The following is a 17623-nucleotide window of genomic DNA, read 5'->3' on the forward strand; positions in this document are numbered from 1 at the left end:
TCATCAGATTGTTTTGAATACAATGTATTTATGATGTGCACATGCTGAGGACTTTGCTGTCATAAAAATTTTAAAGCAGAATTTCAAACTGAAAATTATTATCATAATCTATCTTGAAAATTAACCCCTTTTAGCCTGCAAGGCCCCTCAGTGACTCACCATAGCCTTTTTTTTCTGGCCTATTCAGTTACTGTTGGCAATGCTAAAATAATCCACATAATTTTACTGAAAGGAGAAATGAGTAGACAGAAAATGGCAGACAATATCACAACAATGAAAATTACCTGGACCTAACAGCATCATCATCTTCAGTAGCCTCTGTGGAGGCCTCCACTGAAAATGCTCCCCTCCAAAAAGGGTGCAGCAACAACTGTTCCCAGTTTAGCCTGTATGGAATATTGATATTAGCATCTCTTCTAAGCTGATGCATTGTGAAAGATTTAGTGATGTGGAAAGACTATAGCTTTTTAATCTGCTTGTTTTCAAAGCAAGGATACTACAAATTATTGCTCTCATTTAATATATGCAGTGTAAATACCTATTTACAGGGTCTTTTTGCAGCAGACCTTTCAGCAGGCTTTGAAACTCTGGACTGGGCTGTGAAGAAGTGGGACCTTCAAAAATAAATATGTTAATTACTACATTATAATATAAAATGTAAATTGACAAACTTGCCTTAGAATAAATTCTCTTTTATTATCCTAAATAGGGAATAAGGGACAGGGAATTATTTGGGCTTGGTGTATGACGATGACAAGCAGAACCTTATCCACCACCAGATAAGTCTCACTGAGGGTGGATACTGCACTGTCCATGTAAATCATCACATAGCAGTCATATGCACACACACAAAAAACTCAAAACATTAATAAAAGCTCTCTCTCACATGAACAGACCCAAGCACAACAGGGAGCCACTGTGCACACCGGGATCTCTGCCGTGAGTCAGAGCCCTGCCCAATATCGCCATATAATTCATTATAAAGCACTTGACAAATGTGAAGAATAAACCTTTTTGCACTGCAAGTGGGGGATCTTCATATAAAATCAGATCAACCAAATCAGTAAAGCTCTCAGAGAAGAAAGGTGGGTATCCTGCAGGGAACAAAAGACAAAAGGACAATATGAAATTGCTTTAGTCATACTGTAATATCCCCCCAAAAAAAGAAAACAAATCATGAATGCTGCTGTGTCACATGTAACAACTTGCTTCAGTGAACATGGCAAAAAAAATGCAAACTAGGCTTTGGAACCCACCTACTATCTTCTCTGCTCTAACAAACACACAAACTCAAAAAGGTCTTGTAGATTTGCTAATTATGTGGAACATATGTGTTGAAACAGGTTGAAACAGTGAAAACACTCAAACGTGATGGGGAGTTGGTACTTCAAGATCAGGTACCACTGTAGATGACATAAACCTCAGCTTTATTTGTTTTCTGTACTAGGAAAATACCAAACAGAAAATAAATTCTGAATATTCCAAAAATTATTTAGAGTGAAAATGTGAAACGTTGAGCAGTAGCTGAAGTTATATTATATTATTCATGAATAAAAATGATTATAGCACATCAGGAACAGAGTGTCAGTAGTATTTGAACACGTTTGAGATGTGTGCAAGAAACTGCTCTTATTCAGAAGAGGACAAAAGAGTTTCACGGAAAAAAAATTATTGATCCAAATTGAGTGGAACTCCGGTGTGCCCAGCCTCAGTTCAGGAAATGAGATTTCAACATGCTGTGGCTTACGAGCCACATACAATAATCTAAAGCTGTGTGCATCAGTCTGTTGTCAGTAGCTGCACTCATGGGTTTAGTAGTCATGTCATATGGATGGAGGCGTATAATAAATTATTCTGTTCACTGGCTCTTGACTGCTTCGTTCATAACTCAATAATAGTATATAATAGTCATAATAGTCACTCAAATAGTAATACATATTTTTAATCTTTTTTTTATATTCTGACCTGTAAACATCTCATAGAGAATGCAACCCAATGCCCATAGATCACTGAAGAAGCTAGTGCTTTCACCTCTCAGCACCTCTGGAGCACAGTATAGAGGGGAGCCTGAAAGAGATCATAGAAATTTGAGAATGACCTGTACAGTAAAAGATTATATGAACACCACAGTATCTAATGTTTCCTTAAATGTTAAATAAGGTAAATATAATTAGGTTGCTGTGAATACTAAAATGTCTTTATTGCTAATGTATTTACTGTATCAGCAGTTACAGACACTGAATGAATGACTAGATAAATGTACCTACATTTTCTATCACGTTAAAATGCAAGTTTAGAAAACATCCATATCTAAATGTAATTATTGATGGTAAGTGAGGACCTTGGGTTCGGTTTTTTATATTTTTCTTAGGTGTGGCACAATCTTTGCTGTCTCCTCCATCCTCTGACATTACAAGCCCAAAAAACTCCTCCAGGTTTTCCCCTTGTACTTTTGCCAGGCAGAGATTAGCATATTTTAGAGTGCCTGGGCCATCCAGCAAAATCTGTACACAAACATCATACATTTGCAGACATATTTTATCAGTTATGAATATAGGAATGTCAACGTTTTAGCTACCAGTGAAACAGGCTTTATCTATCAGGTGTTACTGCTAAGCCACAAATGCAAAAATATTTTTGTTTACATTTCCTACAATGCATAATTCATCAGGGCTTGGTTCAAACATAAACATATCTTAAATTTATATAAGCCTACTTTCACTTTACATGGTAGCATACCTTAGCAGGGGTAAGGTCGGAGAACACTATGCCACAGTCATGTATGTACTTAAGTCCTTTAATTAAGTCCATAGCAAATTCACACACAACTTCTTCAGATAAGCATTCATCCTGGGAAATAACTGCTTGTAATGTTCCTCCTAAAGGAAAAATATAGCAGTTCACCAAAATGAAATATGTTTTTTGTTTTCACTTTGCAGGTAAACACTGGGGAAAATAACCACAAATTACAGTGCCATGTAAGTTTGGATTTTTTTCTCTACCTTAATAAAAAAAACTTAATTTAAAAACTACATTTTGTGTTTACTTGTGTGTCTTTGAATAATATTTAAATTTGTTTGATGATCTGAAACATTTAAGAGTGACAAACATGCAAAAAAATATGAAATTCATATACATGGCTACTACATAATGGCCATTTCTAATATGTTACCTGTGCACAACTCCTCTACCAGCCATAGGTGATTACTTGTCTCATACCACTCATAGAAAGAGACCACGTTGTCATGCTTGATATCATGAGCAAGTCGCACCTGTTAATACCATAGATATATGGATCAAATAAGAGAGAGAGTGAGGGCAAAAAAAAAAAAATTAATTAATAAATAAAAATCGCCATATAATGATATAATCAGTGCTACAACAATACTGAATCAGTCCCCTTTAATTACATACAGTGCAACACACAGTGAAATTTTGAATTAAAATCAGTGAGCCGCAAGTGTTTAATGGCAATTTTTAAATAAAGCACCGTGTGATGTGTCTGTACTCCAAAATATATGCATCACATATCTGGAAAATGTCTTGAATTATCATAATATGACACATGATTTGGCCAAAAATGATCATACATTCGCAGTGTTCTACAATCATCAACAATTTTATCAACTCCTCTTAGCACATAAATGTAGTTCATTTGAATACCTTGTTACCCACTTTTACTCTTGCTCTTTAATGGTCAGGACCTTCTAAGGACCACCACAGAGCAGGTATCATTTGGGTGGTGGATCATTCTCAACACAGCAGCACTGAGATGTTTCACTGGAACAAGTTGATCAGACACAGCACAGCAAAATACCTCAGTTTCAGCGCATGATTGAGAAATGTCCAAAGAGCATAAACATCTGCCCAACAGCATCCTGCAACCACTGAGCAGCAACAGATTAGCTTCAGTCTCTGACTTTGCATCTACTACGTGTTTCACTCAAAACAGCAAAAGAGACACCTAAATCATACCTGCGAGGACCCTGACTACTGAACAACAAAATGAAAGAGGTGTAAGAGCATAACTACCAAGTGCACCTGTATTCTCAGCAGAGAATGTTCTTCTTGAGACAGCTCAAGAAATTTGACCTGCCACAGACCCTGATGATCCAGTTCTACACAGCGATCATCGAGTCCATCATCACCTCATCCATAACCACCTGGTTTGGTTCCTCTACCTCACAAGAAAGAGCCAGGCTCCAGCACATCATCAGATCAGCAGAGAAGATCATTGGATGTAACCTGCCAACGCTTCAGGAGATCCACACCAGCAGGGTGAGGAAACGCGCTCACAAAATTACGCTTGACCCCTCACATCCTGGACATCACCTCTTCCAGTCTCTCCCTTCTGGTAGAAGACTAAGGACCATCAAAACCAGCACAACACGACACAACCATAGTGAACACCTCTGAGTCTCCAAACCACTGAACTAAACTGACTGGACTTAACTGCACTGAACAGGACACTTTACTCACTTGCACTTTGCTATTTTGCACAGCTGTACAGAAGTTCTATTTCTGTAACTCCTACAACAATATATAATATAACCTACTTCAGGAATATTTGGAAACATTTATATTCATACTCATATCTGTACAGTATAGATTTTATACTTTATGTTGTCTAATTTATGTCTTAACGCTTTTTTTTTTTTCTAGTACTTAACTGTATTCTTTAGTTTATTTATTGTTTATTGTACCTCTTTTAGAGTTATGTTTGTTAACAGTCTGTGTTACATGTCATACATTTGTTGCTGTCACCAAGACAAATTCCTAGTATGTTTAACATACCTGGCGAAATAAAGAGATTCTGATTCTGATTGTTAGTAGAACTGACAAAATTAGAAAATGCATGTAAAATATTAAAATGCACTGTTTTTGACCGGGTGGTGTATTGTTGCTTTCTTGCTCACCCCAGTTTATTACTTACATGGTTGGTTAATTCAGGCCTCTTAGATTTCTCGCTGCAGACAATTGCTACAAAATTTATGCTCCCTTTCCTTCGGCCCTTGTAAACAATTGACTTGCTGCCTCGTCCAATTTCTTCATACAATATAAAATTCTCCATCTGTGCAACGTCTACTGCAAAAGAGACAAACAGTTGATGTTATCAAATCTTATAAATGCTTCTTAATTTTCTAACAAATTTGGTTATGAAAAATATTCGCATTTAAAAGTTCCTTGCTTGCCCCAATGTCAGTTTCTTTTAATGTGGATTTTAGACAAATTACACGCGTGAATGATATGTTTATTATTCTAATTATGGGTATGAAAGAATTCAAGTTAGCCAAGTAACATTAACTCGCAAAAACAGGAAAATATGACGCACAAATTACTATGTCTGAAATATCCAATGAATCCCTACACACACTGTGCACTTTATTCACTAAATATACAGTAGGTTATTAAACATAAGCCTCTAGATTTCACATGGCACTGTGTTGTGTACTGTCTGCGTCCATGAGGCATTATTTTAAGAGCTATGTAGGGCAATAATTATGTTAGGGAACAAAGCGTTTTGAGATTCACACAATGGAAGCTAACGAGTACTTACAACGCTAGCCAACTGCAAATAGAAGTTTCTTGGAACTCCTTAAAATGTCAGTAACATTAATGTTACTAAATGAAAAAAACTAGCGACCTCAGACCCGTCCTTGAGCGCTTCTCAAACCCGAGTTTTGTATCATGACCCAACTTTAATATTTAACACTCAGTATCTAAAGGACTTGTTGATAAACCGCGAAAGCAGCAGCAGCTGTCAGACGGAAGCAACACTGGACCTTTTTATTTTTCGACATGGGGTTGTCTGTTATAACGACCATTAGATATTAGATTAAAACACCAACTATTGTTACATTTTGAGCTAATTTCGATTTTACGAACGCTGATTATAATAAAAACGTGTAAAATATACAACAAATATATACTGAGTGATGATCTTATTTTCTTTTCCTGTGTTCGCTTTCACCCGCTATTGAACCGTTCTGCCGTTGCTAAGATACACACAGCACGCGCTCACAACAGAAGATCAGTTCGCATGCGCACTTTCAACGGTTCATTGGTTTGTGGAAAGCGGGGGGGGGGGATATTCCAAAAGCAGGTTTTTACTTTTTAGCCAAATAAATAAAGTCCAAATGATATCCTGCTTTGTGTAATAGTCCCCAGAGCCGCGAGTGAAGAGGCACAGGGCCTGTTTCAGAAAGCAGGACTTCTCAGTTAACCACATAATTAAGCTCTAATTCTATTGGACAAGACTGACGTTGGGCTTAGGTTATTTGGCTAAACGGAGAAACCCTGCTTTCTGAAACCTTTCAGAGACTACCTAATATCTTTCATCACACAGGCTGCTGCAAAACACCCTTTTTTCAATATTGAAGGCAATAAAGGTATTTTGCTTTTTAAACATTTAATACTTTAGAACTGAAAAAAAAAATAAAAGAAAAAATATATATTGTCCAACGTAAAATATCTAAAATAGCAACTTGTCAATGGAAAATAGCATTCCAAGTAATTTGAAGCATTTTTATTGCATCATTTATCAGGAAGTTTTCACAAAATGTGAAGGAGAGCTGCTGTGTTCCAATAATGTGGTAAATTAAAAATTGTCTCCATTTTTTGTGTGATGTTTATTTTTAAAGCGGTTAGAATGTTAACAAAATCTTTAAAATACACACACACACACACACACACACACACACATATATATATATATATATACGTGTTTACGTTTTTTTTACAATTTCTAGCTCTTAACATAGCGCTCCCTCAGCGGTAGATCGGCATGGAGGCGGGAATTCGGGTGACGTCACTGGACGAGAGAGAGAGAGAGAGAGAGCGAGGTGGAAAAAGGCTGGAACTGCTGGGAGTGTTATGGCGAGGTACCGGCTTTTTAAGAGGGACATGGTTTAGGGCTCTGAGCATTCACCACAACGACTTCGTGGTTAAACTGATAACTTTCTTAATTTTTTTTGGACTAAACAAGAACACGGGCAGATGACTGACAGCGAGAAATGAACACAGATGCTCAGTGAAAACTCAGCGGTTATAAACGGTTACTTTCCACTCCTGGCGTTTTATTCAGTTGATACAGAGGAAGGAGAAAGGACCTGTTTTGTGGATGTGAGCAGACTTTCAGCTCAAGAGTCAGGGTCGTAACGGGGTGGTTTTCAGGAAGTAACCTTAGAGTCTCTTGTAAGTAACTTAGCTCCTGTCGAGTAGCGGTTGACAAATGTGTTAGTTGTAGTCAACGGCAGGAAGAGTGCCATAGTGGGGTGAATAATAGGAGGAGGAGGAGGAGGCCATTTGAAGAGATCTGCAGAAACACCCTTTATCCCTCGGTAAGTTGCTGTTTGATTCGCTGTGAGAGTTCAGCTTTAAAGAAGCCATATCCTATGCCATTAATTACTTGAGGCCCATTTATAACGTTAGCGAATGTGTATATGTCTGTTTTAGCTACGTGACTTGTTATGCGTTATTAGTGACTGCTTTTGTGCATTGTTCCTCGTTCAAAAGGAGCCCTTGCTGAAACATTTATAACTTCAGAATGGGTGGGCGGATGTAAACGTCTGTGTGCCATACAATACACACATTTAGATGCACAAAAACAGTGAATGTATGTGCATCTTAGTTTCTATGTACAGTCTGTCTGGGCATGGAGCTATGTGTTTGGAAGCTTTAGTAGTGTGTAAAAACTACACCAAACACCAAAGAAGTGAAATAGACCCAGTCTTCTGTAACAATGACTCTTCAATGTCTAGTATCCCTGATTATCCTGCTGAATTACTGGACATCAATATATGCTACAGTGTCACACACTCTAATATTCTAGTCTTTGTCTATATGTCAGCTCCTTTTACCAAGTCGGTGCACTTTGTAGTTCTCCAATTGCAGACCGTGTTCTGTTAATGTCCATACTTTATTAGCCCCCTTTAACCCTTTTCTTCAGTGGTCAATGTGCTGTGCTGGTACAAGTGGATTGGATAAGGCAGTGTGCTACTACAAAGTGCACCTGTATAGTAAGAGGAACTGATAAAATGGACAACATGTGTAGAAAAGTAGAGTTAACTTTTTTCCAGTTATGATTCTTTTTGGGCACCAGGCAGTGTACACTTGTGTGTTATACTCTGCATTGTTCCCTTGACTTTTGGCCACTTGTCAAATTGCACCATCAGTCAGCAACATTTAATAAGCTCTTACTTACTATATCCCAAGCAGATTGACAGGGTCATGAAAACTCCAAATCTCCTTTTGCCTGTAAATACTGCTAATGCTGTTCAGGACTGTCAGAGTTTATCCCTCTCTTGGAATCACACAGAAAATGACTCTGTTTCAGTCACTAATCTCTCTGTTTTTAGGTTTGGCTTTCTGTCTGCCGAGCACTGAAACTCATGCATACACGACTTGTAATATTGTTTTTTAACGAATAAGCCTGATGATACATGTAAAGCTCAACCTGCTTGCAGAGTAATATAACAATCACAGCATAACTGTCCCACAGCCAGAAACCATTTGAAGTGAACACTCGTATTTCTGTTTCTGTCATGATATCGGGTGGATCATGTGCCGCACTGATCATGTGCCGTGGCTGTCTGGCATGTAACCTTTATTAAAGAAAAAGCTGATGCTGAATTTTGTCTGGTAATGTGTGAGCAGCATACTGTAAGGTATCTGAGGTTTTAAACAAACAATGATGGGAGTGAGTCTGATTTTTAGTGTTCTGCCCAGCAGGTATAAAGTGTATGATATTTATTTGCATGAGACTAGTGCAAGTATTAATCTAAATCTGAGATCTACGGACATACAAAAAGGTTGTATGGAATCTGTCATAGTAAGCAAATTGTTAAACAGGCAAAGAACAATATAGGCCTGTGGCACAAAAAATCTACATACAGACACACACACACACAAATACACTTCATGCATGCTTTCACTACTAATGTTCTGCTTAGTAAATGTAATGATGATGAGTCTCAGTAGTTGTCAGGTTGAATGTTTTTTAAATTGTGGTCAGCCTACATTTAAGGCATTAATTAAGGCATTCAGCAGCCCACGCCACCCTGCTGAGGGCAGACAAATGGAATATGGCATAGCAATAGTACAGCACTTGTGAAGATCCTTCCATATGAAGGTTTAAGAGTTTAATGATTTTAATACGGTAGTATATTAAAACATTTTTAATTGTGGAAATGTAATGGTTTCTCAGTTGCTGGGTTTCATGGGTTGTCAGTAATCTATAAACATCTGAAGCAGCCATTACAAGCAAGTAGGAGCTTATACTATAAACTCCTTTCAAGGACTGAGCTTTTATTTCTCAAGGTGCTTATAAACTCTAGGGGTTGATGCTTATGGTATAGAAAAAGTGCTTTTGGATAACATTTATTTATCTGAGCCAAACCTGTCTGTCTGGTACACAGTCAGAAATCTTCACTTGTTATAAATACTGTGTGAGGCCTGAAAGCATGTGTATTGTTAAATCTCTGTGGGCCTGACCTACACGAGCTGTCTGAAACAATGGGGCTCAGAATGTTACCTAATTGCACTGTTCTCATGGTTTCTCCATTAATCAGCTAGTGTTGGAGAGTGTCCCCAAATCCGCTGTAGTACTAGCAACAAATTATTCTTGTTTTTTAACATATAGGGTTAAAATAAAGGGAATATATTTGACACAAATGTAATTTGAACGCGTATCGGTTACTTCTAAATGTTCTAAATGAGGTACTACTGTTTTAAGTATAGTTCTATTCCTGGACGAGTTGCACCCCATCCCACACTGGACTTTATAACAATCAGAACTGGTGATGATGCGCAGTGTGTTCTCATGCTTTAACAATGTGTCTAATAATGTATCAGTCCCATTACAAAATGGCATCATGTGTCCTGTGCTAAATGAGACTAATTTCTTTTTTTAATCTGTAATTCTGGTTTTGGCTATGAAGCTCAGCTGTGTCCTCTCTAGAGACCTCAGGAAAGGAAAAAAATGGAATGCCCTTGCAGGGTTGTTTTATTTCTGCATATCTGGCAATCCCTGCACGTGTGTTGTAGAGTATGCTATAACAGCTGCCTGAACATATCATGTTCTCCTGCCTGACACTCAGACCAGTTTATCACTCCTCATTCGAGGAAGTCTTGCTTTATATCACTCTCTATAATTAGGTCCCTTCATGCCCTCAGTGTTGTAATTGAAGGAGGCGCTCAGACCATTCTCATTACTCCTAATGTGCCCTATTGATTCGTCCTACTTTGGCCTTGGGTTTAAGTGATCTTTGTATGTCTGCATATGAGACACAGACCTGAAAAAGCATGTGATGTAGAATGTGCCTCTATCTCTTTGCTCTTTCCACCCCCAGCCAGTCTCTTAATGTTGTAATGTAGTATAGTATGCCATGTATCGTCTACATTGTTTAATTATTTGTTTACGCATATTGCTGACCCACCATATCCAGGATTATTTGCATTAGGGGTAATTCCATCTGCTCAAAGTTTGCTGCTTCATGCATACACTAATAGTATTTTAGCTTTACTTGTTCAGCACCTACAGCTGTTTGGTTTAATGGCCAGTCTCAGCCTTTTCCAGACATGGGTATGTTGTCAGTTAAAATGCTAAAACCACGGTTGTCTGATGTCATGGTATTCCCAAGGGTCAAACTCTGCCTTAGTTTTTAAGGCTCCCTTTTTCTAACATTTCCTCAGTTTCGATCCTGGGGAAACCTGAAGTGACCTTGAATGCTCTTATTGACTCTTTTTCACAGTCCCCAGGGAAATGGATTGCTCTCTGCCATCTGTGCTTTATTGACAGAGAACCTAATAAAAAAGCTGAATATTAGATTGCTTTGTAGTCATGTGAATTTGATCTGATTATATTTGTGGCCTCTTAAAAGGACTGTTTTACCTTGTTCATGTTAAGATTCTCCACCTGATATGAGATGTTTTGCTTTTCCTTTTTGTGTTTGTGCCTGATTTAGTTAAATATGACTGGTGCTCTTTGAGAACTGTTACTTGGCCTACTCTTCTTAAAAGCCAGTGTAGTGAGCGATAAGCTATAAATAGAGCTTGCTTCCTGTTCTTCTTAAATCTTCACTGTTTGTACTGTTTTGTGAGACATGCGTTGGGTCCTCACATGCACATTCTGTGGTGACACTCTGATATAGTTATGTCTAATCAGTGCAGTCAGGAAGCTGTCATTGTGAAGATCACAGATAAAACAATGACCAGGACAAATGTCAGATAATGTGATTAACCGTGCTGATAGATCACCTGTCACCTGAGACCTAAGACTGTTTGGTAGATACCAAATCTGACCTGTTTAAAGTGCACATAATCAGTAAATCCACTTATAATGTTGCTGAGTGTTGTTTGACATCCTGTCCTCTGCAAAAAAAGGGTTAGCTTTGATATGATCATAGTATCACACTGCATTTAAAACCTACAGAATGTGTCATACTAAAATTAACATCACTTCAAAATTTAGTGCACTGTTCTAGCAGTAAACTGAGGTGCTTTCCAGTCTCCTAGCAACAGGGATTCACTGGTTCTTTCCCTAGTTGTGGTTAAAGAAAATAAGCTGATTTCTTCTGCAGTGTCTTTTTATTGCCAAACATGTTAATGACAGAAGTTAGGTGTCTGCATGTGGTTGGCTGTCTGTCTTTTTGTTACCGCTAGAGCAAGATTGCTGTTAAGCCTTTTAGGTTCAGTTGGTTAGCTTTTCCTTTGGTTTCTTTGTCCCTCTTTCTGGTCTTATCCTTAGGGCCTTGACATACTAAGCCAACTGCCAGCTTTTTGGATGCCGTGAGGCCATTAGTGAATATCCCAAAAAATGGACTTCAAATTTTCAAGATTCAGGAGAGACTGCTGAGCTGATGGGCGCATATCATCGGTTGGCTTTTGTAGATGCTTGTTCTGTGAAACTGAGTAGCCCAGTGACAGCTCAGAGGGGCTAAGTCAGCAGATTAGTGAGGGACATTAAATTAAAATGATACTTCATATTCATTAGATGAGTTGGGTAATGGTGCTGTACAAAGTGTGCTGCATAGAGGACCTTTTAGGCCTCTCTGAGGCCTCCTTCCTGGCACCTACTTAAAGCAAAGCCATTAGACAGTACTTCTGTGTATGGAGACATCCCGTGCAAGACGGGGAGGAGGAGAGGAGTCTGTATGCATTAAGAAGCAAAGACTCTGTGATGATATTGAGTATTACTCCTATATCATTTGGCTGGTAAAACAGAGTTGCTCTTAAGGATACACAGATGTACTGCTAAGGGACAAAAATGGTGCTTCATATGTATGGCAAAGGATTGAAACATTTATTTTTATATTAAACCTAAAATGCTTTAATATTGAAGTTATCACATATATAGTATTCACCTCTAACTCTAAACGAATACGGATAACTTACCTGAAAACACTACATTTTTGAGAAGATAACTGACGTGTTGGTCATTCCTACGTTTTCTCATATAAGAAAACGTAGCATGATTGTGCTTCTACAAATGATGCACTAAAAATGGAGAAAGCAGTGTAGGAGAACATGCATATAGTGCTTTATCCATTAATAGTTAATAGCTGTCATTTTGCACACAGCAGTTATCAGGCCAGTATACTTTTATTGTTCTATGCATTTTGTTCACATTATTGATCTTACCTCAGGAGGCCATGTAGAATTCAGAAGGTTTCTGTCCTTTGTTTGGTGAAGGGAACATATGTGGGCCTTATACCAAATGACTTTTCAAGTGATTTCAGTGTCCTAGACAAATTTCCAGTGTTGGAATTAAATCATGCTGCAATTGTGTCTTAAGTCGTGTCTCATACAAATAATGACTGCGCAAGATCCTCAGTCTTTGCAAAATCATGACCTTTGACCTAAAACTCACCATCTTAAATGTGAGAGGGTGTCCAAAGTCCATTTTTAAAAAGTCTTTTCAGAGTCTTCTAATGTGTAGTTGGGTTTTCTCAAAAAACAATCCATAAAAATATAGAAAACATTCTTTTTGAAGAAGATTCCTGAGTGGGGAAATGTTTCAGAATCTGACCCTTGTTTAGACAGAGCATGGATCATGTGATTCCTGGGCATGTTTCCCAAAGCCAAAATCCAAGTGAGTCAGAAGTGCTGCATTAGCAGCCCCCTACACCATCAACGACCAGTTATAATAAAAACAGTATGAATCCTAATCTAATTTGTAAATACTTAAAATGACTACATCACTTTTTAGTTTGTGTGTTATCTTGTTTTTTAACCTGAAAGCTTTTATCATATCAACAATGAGACACTGAAGCAAGCAATATTGATCGTCTGGTTTCTTCTGAGGCGCTGTGGCCTTCTATCTGACATGTCAATAGACCACGAATACAGACTTTGAAATTGTACGGTATTTATTAAATCTCTGTGGTAGACAACACATGAAGGGTGTGATTAAATAAGATAAAATGTCATTTTAGCGATTGGATTTAAGCTTTATTTAGTTTTGTTATGTCTTTTTTATAAACCGTAGTTTAACTCTTCACCTAAAATGCATCTATGAAATAAGTATCTGAAAATGCAATATATTGAACTTTCTGTTCGATCAGGTTGATTGATCATCAGGAGATCCGTGTGATACATGGACACGGTGAATTAAATGTTACGCACACATCACAATTTTAAATCCATCAAAATGTTTTAAGGTTAGTAGAGTAGGGTCTCTTTAATGCCAGATTAGTGTAACAGCAGCTGACATGCTTTGTTTTGGGCTTTTAACAGGATGTATTGAGCGCTTTTGTCTAATGCGAACATGGAGGCCCCAAAATAACAGTTGGCAGAGATTTTTGTGTATTCATTTCTGTTGTGGTGATACTTTGAATGTTAGGGAGAAACTCTAGTTTTAGAGAGTATCATAAAAGAAACATTTACATGTGTCAGTAAATACCACAGTGTGGTTAGTGTTACCCACAAACTTTATGTCACTGTAATGGTCCTTCATTTATGGGAACAGATTTAGCTTTTTTGCATTTCAAGCCACAATAAAATTTCAGGTGGTACCACACAGTATTCCAATAACAAGTACCATCTAGTTGTATTTTATGCCAAAAATGATTTCACACTTTTTTTTTTCTCTCTTTTCCTAGTCAGAGCTGTGTTTGTGCGTGCCCAGCAGTAGACTCGTACTGTGCCAGTCCACAGACAAAAGGATGATGTTTTTTTCTTATGGTGCCATAAAAAAAATCTAATAAAAACCACTAATCTCCTTTTTACCGATTATTATATTTCTGCACTCGTTAACATACACTATGTCTTTTGCATCACATTTATGATGAGTGGACCATTATAAAAAATGGTTGAAAAAGGTTTGTAATTCCTACTGTAATTAAAGACTTTAGGAGAAGCATGGGTGTTTATTTGGACAGCAGGGACATGGAAATTAGTTTGGACTGAAGCTCTTTCTAAGTTAGTCTCTGATCCCATGAAGCTGTGGCTGTATGTAGTTATTAGGCCTTCTTTTTTTCCTGAGCTGAAGTGATTCATTACACTGTCTTAATAAAGACTGTTATAAAAGTGGAGGTGCTGAAAGGAGGATAAGGCTGAGAAACACAGCTGACTGCACTTAATGGGCTTGGCTTGATTGCCTTGTTGTGTTAGAACTCCTCTGGGTTTGGTTATGTTTGTTTATTTTTAAAATATTTATACGTTTTGTAGGTTCATCATTGTATTATTCTATGAGCTCTGTCTACAGCCTTTGTTTTGATAGCTAGGCACTCTCTAGTGTGTGCTTGTCATTAGTGGGCACATGTGCCTCTGTGCCGGACCCTCTGGCCTGGCAGGCCACTGGCGCTGAGAGCTTATGCATGACTTCACCCACGTGGATGCCCATGCTGTAGGCTTTTCACGGGCAGAGGAGAGCATGAAATGCAGCAGAAGGAATTTTCATCTGTAAATCTGAGGTTGTATGGACCATTATGGGTAGAATGAAATTTATAAGAGTTTGATCACTATGTGTGTGTATGTGTAGTAAGAAAATTATTCCTATTGTTCTATTATAGATTATGTCATTGTTATGTCATTACATTATCCCCATACAGTGATTGGATCTTTATACAGGTAATCAGTACTCTCCAAAGCTGCAAAACCAGTCCATTTGTTTTATAAGTTGTTTTTGTGATGTTACAAGTACTAAAATATTTACATGAATGCACCTATTTTTCTGGTTCATAACATCACAGTATGACTGCACTGCCATGTTTCCAACCAGGAGAATATAACTGTACAATGTGGTATGTACAAATTGATGCTAGGTCCAGCATCAAAAAAATGAAATAAAAAGCTTTATTATATGCTCCTGTAAATTAGCCATAATTATTATTAATACTTGCTCATACTCATAATTACTTCAGTGTCTGTATTAATCATACACACGAAGGCAATCACCACCCAGAACCCTGCAGCAAATCCACACAGTTCACTGAATCTTACATTATGTTTCTATATAAAATCATGTACAGTCTCTTGTTCACAGACATATTTTGTCATGTATTGCTTGTCCATCCAGCACTAAAGCAGCAGCAGTGGTTCAGCTTTAATAATGTTCAGGCTGTCATTGAGAAAAACAAGCAAACAATCTCCATATACATCTGTCATCAGAAGTTTACATGTAGTTATAACTGACATGGGCTGTATGCCTTGTTTTGACCCTCTGTTTTTTTTTTGTTTGTTTTTTTGTTTTTTTTCTCCACAAGATTTAAGCAAATGAACCAAATTTCTAATGCATTATAACCTATGACATGTAAACATTACTTATCCTTGTAATTTACACACATTAAAGTAGTGTAAAATATCACATTTGATATCACAAATATCAAAACTTACTGAAGTTGTACTGAAATATATGAACAAAAGGAAAGGCCTATCTCCTGCATGTTGTTCAGTCTGATTTCCATGTCCCAGACTTTGAGCCAAAAAACAAATGTTGTTGTTGTTTTAACATAATGCTGTTTGCATTATGTAATGAACTTATTAGAAGAGTTTCATTGTGGACTAATTTGAATTATACACACTACATCATTCATCACTGTAATTATTTCTGTCTGTTATATTGTTGTTTTGTTCATATTATAGAACAAAAGATTGGTACACAAACCCTCACATGGAAATAAATAAAATACAGGAAAAGTGTATGATATGGAACCTTTACTGCTAGTACTGTTAGGAAGGTCATTTTCAGTTATTTGAAGTCTGCTGTGCCATAGTTAATATTGGATTACAGCTTAGCTCAGCATTTAAATTGCTTTGCTACTTGAATATCATGAGGCAGTGAGGGTCAGCCACAGGGCACATGAGGACAAAGAGAGATTGGCAGTGTAGGAGCCTCTGACACCTCTGATACTCTACATGGGTTTTGTCAGGGATGCAGAGGGCAGATATTTTACATGAAGATGGAAAGAACAGGGATGGCCCACAAGAAAAATGTGTTCTAAAACCCTCCTGCACAACATGTATCTTCTCTGGCCAGTGACAGATGAGAAGTGAGGTGGTGTAGAACCATGACATTTTCTAAAATATATGTGCACTCATGTAGCCTTGTGAAGATATGTATGTTTTGTCATAATTAAAATTACTCTGTAGCGTTACCACCTGTGATATATCATTGTCCAAATTCTGAACTTTTTTAGTCAAGTGCATAATATTAGTGCCATTTGTAATTCAGTCAGTTTTCCACTGACTTCAATGTTCCTGTTTTAACTTTTTGCTGTGCATTTTCAGTGAAATATTATTGGTCAGCAAAGGTACCCCTTTAAAAAATGTAAGTGTTCCCCTGACTTATTAGACTGGAGAATTCCAACTAGGTTCAGTGCAGCAAACCACAATAACAGTCACTTCCCTCCATGTGTATGACTAGGGTTGATGTATAGCGGTTGCCATGCTCCAGTTACATTTGTGCTCATATAGAATGTGCTGTAAACACTTGTTTTATCAATTCTTGGACTGGTGTTTTGTACTATTTTGTAACCCCCCAAAATGTATATTTTTACCAGGCCAGTTGTCAGTTATGAATATTGTTTTACTCCCATGACACAAACCACACAGGCAGATGTAAGTTCAGAATTGGGAAATAGCATTAAACACGTAGAGAGAGACTCTAGAGTTGTGTGCATCACTGGGAGAGGCTGCATGACTGCGGTTATTGTATTTATGACTGAGGCGGGACATACGCCTGGACACATCCTCGGCAGATTGAGAAATGTGTGAGGAGGAAGCATGTTTTGGAGAATTAGTGTCTTGTAGATAGCTGTTGTGTGAGTTATGAGAAAACTTTGTGTATATGAACCCAGGTGTTTTTATGTGGGAAGTTATGCATGAGTCCCAATGCTCTTCATTTTACATTCAGTACTCTTTTTCCTTATTGTAAAGGGCATTAACTTTGTCCCTGATTATTTTTTAAGACCCAACTATTTATAGACATTCTTTAGTACATTGTTTATTGTGTGCAGGTTTGCCATAGTGCAGTTTTTCCTGTGTGTGCTAGTGGACTGTATTGTTACAGTGTTTAAAGTAGATTAGATCCTGAAGCAAGGCGCGTGAGAGACCTTTTAATGTGCCTCTGGGCAGAATAAATAAACTGTGGTCCAGCTGCTGACCACAGTGTACTTGTAGAGTG

General features: G+C 37.6%; 1 protein-coding gene across 2 annotated transcripts in view; it reads right to left on the reverse strand.

Moving 5' to 3' along the window:
• ulk4 (unc-51 like kinase 4) overlaps positions 1 to 5970 on the reverse strand; it is a 117424-nt gene extending 111454 nt beyond the window's left edge. Inside the window, exons 1-9 of one of the 2 annotated variants that reach the window (XM_066684051.1) lie at positions 5558 to 5970; positions 4934 to 5082; positions 3173 to 3272; positions 2740 to 2879; positions 2342 to 2504; positions 1966 to 2067; positions 1011 to 1094; positions 539 to 614; positions 285 to 386 (exon numbers count right to left, since the gene is read on the reverse strand). In XM_066684051.1, coding sequence (XP_066540148.1) covers positions 285 to 386; positions 539 to 614; positions 1011 to 1094; positions 1966 to 2067; positions 2342 to 2504; positions 2740 to 2879; positions 3173 to 3272; positions 4934 to 5071 — 905 coding nt within the window. In that variant the 5' untranslated portion in view covers positions 5072 to 5082; positions 5558 to 5970. Of the gene's footprint in view, positions 1 to 284; positions 387 to 538; positions 615 to 1010; positions 1095 to 1965; positions 2068 to 2341; positions 2505 to 2739; positions 2880 to 3172; positions 3273 to 4933; positions 5086 to 5557 lie in introns of both variants that reach the window. The other variant, XM_066684050.1, reaches the window with a different exon arrangement.
• Positions 5971 to 17623: the final 11653 nt, after the last annotated feature.

Source organism: Hoplias malabaricus, chromosome 10 (assembly GCF_029633855.1).
Source record: "Hoplias malabaricus isolate fHopMal1 chromosome 10, fHopMal1.hap1, whole genome shotgun sequence".
In the NCBI taxonomy this organism is placed as follows: domain Eukaryota; kingdom Metazoa; phylum Chordata; class Actinopteri; order Characiformes; family Erythrinidae; genus Hoplias; species Hoplias malabaricus.